This window comes from Struthio camelus, chromosome W (genome assembly GCF_040807025.1).
Source record: "Struthio camelus isolate bStrCam1 chromosome W, bStrCam1.hap1, whole genome shotgun sequence".
Classification (NCBI taxonomy): Eukaryota; Metazoa; Chordata; class Aves; order Struthioniformes; family Struthionidae; genus Struthio; species Struthio camelus.
This window is the reverse complement of record NC_090981.1, coordinates 56,127,977-56,137,969: the sequence shown is the minus strand read 5'-3', so window position 1 is coordinate 56,137,969 and position 9,993 is coordinate 56,127,977. Positions and strand designations below refer to the sequence as shown.

The window sequence follows — 9,993 nt, the reverse complement described above, 5'->3', positions numbered from 1 at the left end:
ATGGCCTGCAGGCTCTCCTCACGGAGACGTCGGGGCGCCGTCGCTCGCGGCGGGCCTCGGCCGACCGGGGCGGCATGTCAAGGCGTTGGTGTCCGAGCTGAGGAAAGCGGCACGAGTCCCTCCCCGGCGCGTGGCCGGCCCAAACAACAGCAGAGCTGGAGACGGTGCCGGAGGAGGCAAGAAACGGAGGGCGAAGGGGCGGCCTCCAGGCAGGGCTTGGGCTCCCGCCGGGAAGCTGGAAGGAGCCCAGGAACCCGCTCCTTGGAGCCCAGCGGGTAAGAGGAACCGTCCTTGGCCTCGTAGGTGAGAAGCCACCTTTGAAGCGCTCCGCGCCAGGGGAGGCAGCGGGGGCTGCAGCGCCATCTCCTCGGCATTGCCACCGAGCAGGCGAGGGGGCGGCGGGCGGGGGGTGGGGGGTTCGGTTTTGGACCGTGCACACCTTCCTGCCGGAGGTGGGGACGCACTGCCTGGGCGCTGGGGAAGTCCGGCGCTGCGGCTGAGACAGGAGCTGGAACGGCAAGCTCAGATTGGTGCTTTAGCCTTGTGCCGTTTTTGGCCGGGATGACTTTGCGGGGGACTGCTCCGTTTTGCAGAGACCGCTGATGAGCCTGGAGTCTGCATCGTCCGAGGTTTAGCAGGAACTCAGACCAATCGTCCAGAGCCGGGGCTCCCCGTGGGCTTACAGACCCCTCAGCAGCCGCGTTACAGCAAGCATTCCCGCACGGCTGGTGCCTGGTGACAGCTGACGTCCCTCTCACAGCCTGTTAAATCCCCCTTTGGCAGGAGATCCCTGACGCCTCAGCTTCTGGAGACAGCGGTGCTAAGGGCAGACCACAGTGTTAGGCAGGAGTGAATAAGAAGGCGTAGCTGACTGCAGGAGCATTGCTTCAAATAGTTTGCAAGCCTCTTGCTGGGTTTCCCCCCATTTCTGTTGCTGGGGACGCTGAAACCAGAGCTACAGACAAGCTCTCAACCTTTAAAAATTATCAGTAAAATGGTTTAAGTCTAATTTTCTCTTTAAACAAAAGTCAATACGAGGAAAGGCAAGAGCAGAGTGGTTCCCGAGGGAGGGATCCACAGCGAAGGGGGCACGGAGGAGGCGAGGGTGGCAGGAAGCCCCAGTGGGAAGCTGTGATTCGAGCGGCTGCCAGGGAGCAGCAGCAGGAGGTAAGGGAGGTGCTGGGCTGCAGAGAGTCCTCCAACAGGGTGGCACAACCCTGGGAAGGACTGGGAGGGCTGAAAAATACGCCAGATAGATAGATGGATATATCTGGGTGATGCGTAGCTCACCACTGTATTGCATGTTGAGTGGGCTGAAGAGAATAAGATCAGAGGCCGGAGGAGAGGACGTTTTGTACAGCAAGGACAGGGGGAGGCTGCATCTGGCAAAGGTTGATTTGAAGTGGGAACTCAAACATCTTTGTTTCCACCTCATCGTGATAACCAACTGACGCCAGATACTGAGTTTTGTTGTCATCTACGTGTAGATCATTTTCTATCTGTTCTGGGAAAAGAGAAACAAAATCTTTAGCACTACATGTTGTGGCTGTTTAAAGGACAGTAATCCTTTCTCCCTGCAGGTTGGCAAAGCCACCCGGGAACTGATCCGATGCCTTGCTCTCACTGGAGTTATCTATGGAGACGGCACTGGAAGCTGGCACCGGCATTTGCCAACCTTGCCCACAGCTATTTAGTACTTTGAGGTCTGTATTTCATGGCTGCAGGGAAAGTGCATGAAAAACATGGGAAAATTCTGAAATTGGCTTTGTGAATTCAGGCTGCTAAAAAGGACTGTAGGATGACAAGGTGAATACAAGTTGCTTGCAGATGTTTGGCAGAAGTCACCATATGATATCCACTCTTTTCTATGTGCAAGCAAGGCTTTAGTCATTGAAGAAATGCTAGACTGTGACTGATTTTTCTTATACAGTAGGTCTTTGAGGGGAGATGTAGACAGTGAAGCTTGGCCATTGCCTTGATCTTTATTTTTGGAGAAAATTCTGTAGTGAGAGTAGTCTCTTGGAAACCAGATATAGGTATGTCTGCCGAGTCATCTGGAAGAGGAGGGTGCCTGTATGCTGCCTTTCTCCCAGGACTGGCATACTTGTACAAATAAGCAAATTATAATTAGAATAAACCGGAATCCATATCTCTCATTCCCTCTCTCCTGGGAAAGATGGCTTGCGAGGCTTTGCAGTTTTCTCAGAGTTAGTCACAGGGATGGTATGAAGACGGCAACACTGATAAAGAAGGAGCCGCACAAAAATTCCATTGTCAGAGTGCACTGTATTTCTTTCTTTTTTTTTTTTTTTTGGTCAACCTTAGACCTCAATATGCTAAATGCATCTTTGTTGTAAGCCTTGCTGTGTCAACATGTGTCTCAGCCCAGTCGTTTGTCAAAATTCTGCAAAAGCAGAATTGTGTTGAGGTCTGAATAGTTAGCGGAAGAGTGATTTATTTATTCTGCATCAGCTGCTTGGATACAGTGTAATGATCACACAAATCTCTGCTGTATTACTCGGACAGAGGCCCAAAACGGAGTGTGGGGGCTGCTGTAGTAGCCTGGCACAGCATGTTGGTTTGGTGATCTCACCCCCTTGCCAGGGATGACATTGCTTCATGCCTGTACTACAGCTCCTTGTGTCCTCGGAGCTTGTCTTGAGCACAAGAGCCGTGGTTACGCACAGAGAGGAGCGTAGTGCCTGGACACAAAGCCACGGGGAAGCCGCAGCGGTCCTGGTACAGGCTGTAGTTTAGCCTCACTTTCCCAAGTAAACAGTGCAAAAAGTGAAAATACGGTAACTTCTAGAAAGTCGTCAGCCTTTTCAGTGACATTTTTCTCTAAAACCATTGATTGCAATGCAGATTTGATTTACAAGCTCAGCTTCCAACTGTTTTTCCTCAAAGTGAAAATCCAGCCCTGCCTGAGTCCTGCACGTGCTCCGCAATGGTTTTGCAGCTCTTGGGCTGCGTCCTGCCATGATGCTGCGCTTACGGCACAGCACGTGCAAAGACTTGGACAGTGCCGCCATCTAGCTTCAGTTTAATGAGTCAGCCGAAACCATTTATTCTCCCGGCGCAAAACTGAGAGAGCCAACAACAACCTGTTCTCTGAGTCTGCTCGTGTCTGAAACGCGCCTGTACCCAGAGCGGAAAAAACTCTCCCAAGGGTCATAACCAGAGAGTCCGAAGTGCGTCAGGATAGTTTCAAAGAACTGTCAGATTCTCGTGATCTCGGACAGTTCTCGCCGTGTTTGCACGGTTCCGAGAGAGAAAGCCGAACGCTTAAAGAGCAGGAGGCCGTACTACGCAGCACATAACCGAACGGGGACAGTGACTTCGCAGCCTGTCGGAGGGAGTCTGTGAATTGCAGCCCACCGGGCGGAAAGCCGGTTGGGTACTCAAACACTGAGTGCAGGCACCGCACTCGGACCGCTGCTGCAGAAGGAGTTCAGAAATGGGAGCAGCGGTGCTGTGCCCTGGTGCCTGGCCACCTGCGGGTGCCTGCCCAAATTGCCTGCTGGCTTGGGCGAGGGTTGCACCCATCCACTCCTGCTTCCCTGAAAGGCTTTTTACCCGGGAGCTATGAAATGTTTGGCCTCGCTTGGTGCATGTTTTCTTAGTGCATCGTGCATCTGCGTAATTGTGTTTTGCTGCTGCTTGTACTGCGTGTTGTCGCGTGTATACGCTACACAGAAGCACGACGCACGCAAGGGTTGCTGTGAGGCATCTTTCTGCTCTCTGCAGGCTAACTGCAGAGCCTTAGTCTTTGTAAGTCTTTCTGCTTACTACAATTGGGACGAGCTCATAGTCTCAATAAAGCTGAACCCAAATCTCTCGTTGATGTTAGTCAAGCCAGGATTTTACTGTACTGCGTGATCTAGGATTATATGCTAGTTTATTCTTTGGTGGATACTTTGGTGGATTTTTGTATGTTCGTGACGCTGTCTGTATTTGTCCTCTCCCAGGTCTGCCCGCACAGGCCCCCCAGCACGCCGAATCCACCAACCGTGCCCTGCTGATGGGCAGAGAGCCTCTGCCCACCTCTCTGGAGGAGAAGAGAGAGCAGTTAGGGACCCTTGTGACCCTCTACTGCACTGCAGGTGCAGCACATCTGACACAGAACAAATATCCTTGCACTTAAAAACACTTTGTTCTTAATGTATCTATTACAAAATGGTTTTTTTTAAATGCCCAGTAATGATACATAGCTTTTTACCGTGCAGTTCTCCTGTGCAACAGTTAACCACAAGATACAGCATCCTTTTGCAGTATGCAGGCTGCTGTTGCGACTGTGAATGCAAAACAGCCAAAGATGTTGTCCCAAGCTAGGAAGGTATCAAGAGCAGAGCTAAAAACAAGATGTGTGATTTGAAGATATGGGGACTAAGTTTTAGAACAGACTGCAAAGAGGGCCAGGGGGCTGTCCACCACTTGTCTGTAAATCAAGATAGGATGCACTTCCAGAGTACCTTTTACTCAGAGGTCTGATGCAAGAGCAACAAGACGAAAGAGCAGACAGGGTCATCTAATGCCCTCTTCTGGCCAAAAAGCTCCAACGAAACTGCATCACCAGCTCTGCTTTCAGGCACCAGCGCAACACATCAAAGCCTTACTACCTGCCTTCACCCACCCAGTTTCGGCAGCAGGACTGTGCATATTCTGCTATGCGGAGGCGAGCATGCTGATACTTGAGAATGCAATATTTGTGTTTCTTTCAGGGATTTTTTTTTAAAGAAAGGGAAAAAAAAAAAAGGTCATATTTTAAGGTTTCTCCAGTGGTTAAACATTTCTGGAAAGATGTGATCAAGCTAAAGATCCTGCAAGATGAAAAGATAAAAGGCAAGTGCAAAGAACTACATCCCTCTAGCTGTTTCCTGACCCGCTCCATACTCTATGCAGGCTCTCACATCCTCACATCTTCGCTCATCCTTCAGCTGTGAAAGCACAAGCCACGCTCAGCCGGGAGCAGTGAACTGAAGGTTAGCAGCTACTTTTGTGGAATCAGAAACAGTAACGAAAAATGCAAGAAGTTGTTTCTTCTAACTAAAAGCTCTGATCTGATCATTAGAAACACCTAAAATGAGCACTGGGAGTTCAGAAGCAGCTGGCGTCACACTGTAAGACTGCTCTGGAAGCAGGAACCTGCACAAAAACCTCTTTTCTCAGTAGCTTCTGTGCCTATGGCTTTGTGTGCTTTGGCTGCTGATTAAATGTTTCTAGCAAGCGCTCTTCTCCCTTCACTGTTGCACTGGCAGAGCATCTTACCTCTACCTGCGAAAGGCAGAGAGACTCCTGGAAGAACTGCAAGGACTCGACGCAGTTTCTAGCATGAACCTGGGATTAAAAAATCTCTGAGAAGGGTCTAGTCATTGCACTGGGCAGATGAATGCAAAAGGCTACACACGGATGTCATTTGTGTGCCTTTGGGAAAAGAGTATGTGGTGACAGCTCAAAAAAAAGAGTAAATGACACCAGGCACGACACGTCAGTGCTGTCGCTGTAATACCTGCTAACTTTCAATGGGTGTCTGGTTTCCCTCTTTTTCCAGAACATCGCCAACCAAACAAGCTGGAAGCTGCTACACTATGAAAAAGCAGCCGATGCTGTCATTTCATCAGAAGTAAACACAGCACCTGACCTGATACAGCTATATGAGGAAGTTGCCCAAACTGAACAGCTGAAGAAGAACTATGAGAAAGCTGTAAGTAAGTTATTTATTGCAAGTAAGAAAGATCCTGGTAATGTTAACCTGTTAAACCATGTTAAAATAATTAACACATATGCATCAGTCAGTATATAGGAAGATTTAGACTAGTCTAAAACAAATACTTCGGAACTTTTGTGTTCAAAATCTAATTCTTGCCCTTCAGTGTGACAAAAATAGCCTTCAGTTTTCAAGTACCACAAAGTAAAGCTCTTGAGTATAAATAGCTCTAAATTCCAGTGAGGTTAGAAATCTGGCCTGAAAATATTCAGTATAGGTCCAACCCTGAGAATATATTTTTAAAACTAGAATGGCTTGTTTATGCATTTCCTGCCTTAGAGAGGTAAAGCCTGAGAAAAGAGGAGACTGAGTGGTGATAATATCGCATGACAGAAGATAAGCTGATTAGTATAGTTGGAATTTCCTGTTACTTCATTGTCTATGAAAATACCCTTGTGCTTGTTTTACGTGGGTAGCCCTTCATCCTTGTGTTTACCAACCCCAAGGCCCTGTCTCTGTTTTAGGCACGTTCCCTTTGTGTGGCGCTCAACAGCAAACTCACAGTGTGGCAGTGGCTCGCACAGGGCTGCTGCTGGGTAGAGCTTAGATTGCAGCTGGAGAGGAGCAGCATGTTGGTGAGTGTCTCCTGAACAGGGAGAAGTGGAGGGCTGGGGGCAGAAAAGGGGAGATCTTTGTTTCTGGAGCAAAACACTGCAGAAGGCAGCAATGCACAGGAAAATTTGGAGACTACAAACACAGAGAATGTAAGAGTATGCACAGAGGTAACTCTACGCTGCCCTTCAGACTGCTGAACGCCCTACGTTCCTTGGATTTCATTACCAAATGTAGCACTTCTTTCTGCCTGCAGTGGCACAACTTCAGTTCTGCCATTAAAAAAACACACTCAAGCCAACAGAGACTGCAAAATTTAACCTTCTAATTTTCTGGGAGATAAAAACCCATCTCTTCATATCCAAAAAGTGCAATCGTTCTTGGGGGCATACATTGTTCCTGTAAGACTGCTCCTAATTGCTATAACAAAGTCAGAACAGGTGAGGAGGAGACTTGTTCAAGGAGAAAAGCAATCAGCTAAAAGTCCTTACTGTACATGTCTTCTAGAGGCAGCTGAAACATACTTTACAGAGAGCCTCAGCGCCTATCAAGCAATGCTGAGCGCAGACAATTCCCAGACTCTTAGCACTGTTGAGGAATTCAGCAAGTGGCTTGTCCGACTAGGGAAAAATCAGGTAAGAACAAATATTTGCCTAGAAATTTTGCTGTACACCTGAATGTTGGCAATAGCTGCTCAAAGCTTGTCTGTGCAAGCAACCCAAGCACAACGTGGGAGGAGGGAGAGACACGCAATGCAATGGCAGCATTTTCAGTTGTCGCAATTAATTTTGCTGAAGGGTATGAATTGATGCCAAATATATTTTTAGTAGAGGACAATATCTTCCATAGGTTTTTGGTAGGGCAAGTTCATACTCCAAGTAATTTTATATCTCTATATAAATATTCTTGCATTTGTACTTCATAATCCTTTATGTGTTTATTGTTGAAGCACTGGATATGTCCTATGTAAAGCTGATTGGCACGTGCATATTTGGTGTCAAGTAATTCATTTCCCAACAGGTGACCAGTCTCACACGTGTTCAGATTTTTGACGGCATAAGGAAAGAGGAACTCAGTCTGGAATTCTGCTTGTTGGGCAGTTTGCTAAAAGTTCCTCATGTCTGGGACTGGCTGTGGGTTCCAAGAATACTGAAGTGCATTAAGCATGCACCAATCAAGCCTTTCAAAATACTTTGAAAAATTAATATATTTAATAAAATTAATATGGTTGGCAGTGATCCATGTTGCATCGTGCTCTCTCTCTCTCTCCCTCTAGCAGGCCTACACTCTGCTGAAAGACTTTTTGAACTGTAAGGCAGATGCCCATGAGGACTTCAGTGAGAAAGTTGTTGAACTTTATCATACAATGGGTAGCATTTATCTAGCAGACATAAGGATACAAGAAGCTCATCAGCTGTTCAGCAAGGTAATTATTATACTACATTTTGAGGTTTTTTTACCCTCTTACTTATCACCTGTCTTTGAAAATTTAAATGAATACCGTTACACAGAGCTCTGGGCTGCTGCATCAAAACTAGCTCTTGTTGAAGGCAGTTCAGATCTTTCTGTGCTACTGTCAGGTTTATTTTGCTGTGGAGGCCCATGATAGCTGAAGAGAATCAGAGTCACATTTTTGGTGGATATTCATGCACCTTTCTCACCATGTGTTAACTGCACAAAGCTCAGAGCTTTGTGGACACTTGATTGCGTTTCCCAACAAACAGTCTCACTCCTTTGCAGAGCCCTTTGATTAGATTTTTTTCACTAATATACTGCCATGGTAGTTGCTAAAGCACTACTAGGGGAGAGGGCACGCTAGAAAGACCAAAGCAGCCTCCACTACAGACCTTAGCTTCCATTTCTACCTAAGCAGTCCTGTTCCCCCTCAAAACTAATTTCATATAAACATGAGTTTGTCCGAACAAGGTGTCAAGCTTCTAACTAGCTCTTACCATTCTAACAGCTCCATTAAAAAAAAAAAAAAATCCATATTTGTTCAAATTATTGAACAAACTACTGAACTCAACTATTTATGTTTAAATAGTTAACATTAAGAATGTTCTGTCCATTACAGCACTGTTTAGTACTGCTATTATTCTTTACACAGTTTCTTTATGTATAAAACCCACCTACTGGATTCTTAGGGATTTATAAGTGGCTACAAAACAAAGTTCAAAATAGTCGCTGTAGGTAACTACACACAGCTTCTCATCTCAACTTTTCAAACTACTTTACTAACCTCACCGAAGACCCTTCTAGTCAAGGATGTTGGCATTTCCTTATGAATCCATACATAATTAGATATCAAACAATAATTATTTCCTATGACTGATTTTGAAATGAGGGTATACAAGTTAATTCCTTCTTGGTAATTTGGTGCTGAACAGTCCTCACGGATTCAAATGTTTGTGGATGGACATCAGCATGTGAAAGCCAGAGATGCAATGACTTCTCAGTACGTTATTAGAGGTAAGAGATAACATTAGCACTTGCATCGTTACTGTTTTGTTGCACAACCATTAGCAGGCCTTGGAGCCAAAGGCATTATATATATTTTGGCTTCTAGTATCTTAGCAGATCAATGGGATTAAAAACAAGTTGATGGTTTTCAGGTAGAGAAAAACAGGTGTCTTCCTGAAGACTTGAGGCCACTTATTCTGAAAAGCACAACCCAAAATGAATACAGAAAAAGTGGCTTTTGTTGCCCGGAGGTCCTAACAGCAGTAAATCAGAGCAGCCTGGGAGCACCCACAAGTTGTGGCAATCCTGAGACAAAAGTGCTGGGTTCCAGCTCCCACCTCCAGGGATTGTTTTTAAGTTTATGCTTCCAGTAAATCTGAGTACTTAGCTGTTCTCTATTTTATTGAGAAAGCAGGTGGGCAAATTTTGAGCCCTTCTAGTACTTCTGAGATTGACAGTATTAAAAAACCCCCCATGAACTAAGTGTTTCTGCTACTACAGGTTTCCTATTGTCTGCGAGGTGAATAGACTTGTCAAGTAGAAGAAAGAAAAAGTACTAACAGTACCATTGTCAGCATTCTGGATCTCATGCAAAGTATGACAGGAAATTAGATCTAATGCAGTGGTGGAGGTTTGCAGAATTTAAGCAACTTATCATGTCAAAAAGATGTGCAACAGCCTTCCCTTTGCCCTTCTTAGCAGCTCCTCCTGGAGGTCATCACTAAGCATCTGGAGGACAAGCAGGTGATCAGGAGTAGTCAGCATGGATTCACCAAAGGGAAATCATGCTTGACCAATCTGATAGCCTTCTATGACGGAATGACTGGCTGGGTAGATGAGGGCAGAGCAGTGGATGTTGTCTGCCTGGACTTCAGCAAGGCTTTGGACACTGTCTCCCATCACATCCTCCGAGGTAAGCTCAGGAAGTGTGGGCTAGATGAGTGGACGGTGAGGTGGATTGAGAACTGGCTGGATGGCCGAGCTCAGAGGGTTGTGGTGAATGGCGCAGAGTCGAGTTGGAGGCCTGTGGCTAGTGGTGTGCCCCAGGCGTCAGTCCTGGGTCCAGTCTTGTTCAATGTATTCATCAATGACCTGGAGGAAGGGACAGAGTGCACCCTCAGCAAGTTTGCTGATGATACTAAACTGGGGGGAGAGGCTGACACACCAGAAGGCTGTGCTGCCATTCAGAGGGACCTGGACAGGCTGGAGAGGTG

The 9,993-nt window shown here is 46.6% G+C and overlaps 1 protein-coding gene across 1 annotated transcript; it reads left to right on the top strand.

Moving 5' to 3' along the window:
• On the top strand, window positions 1-8,672 carry LOC104147820 (tetratricopeptide repeat protein 23). The gene is given in 9 exon segments (XM_068926380.1): window positions 1-275; window positions 1,029-1,167; window positions 1,488-1,641; window positions 1,644-1,697; window positions 3,969-4,103; window positions 5,517-5,704; window positions 6,232-6,342; window positions 6,655-6,954; window positions 7,596-8,672. Coding segments are annotated over 9 exon segments (1,686 nt in total). The 3' UTR covers window positions 7,926-8,672.
• The last annotated feature ends 1,321 nt before the right edge of the window (window positions 8,673-9,993 follow it).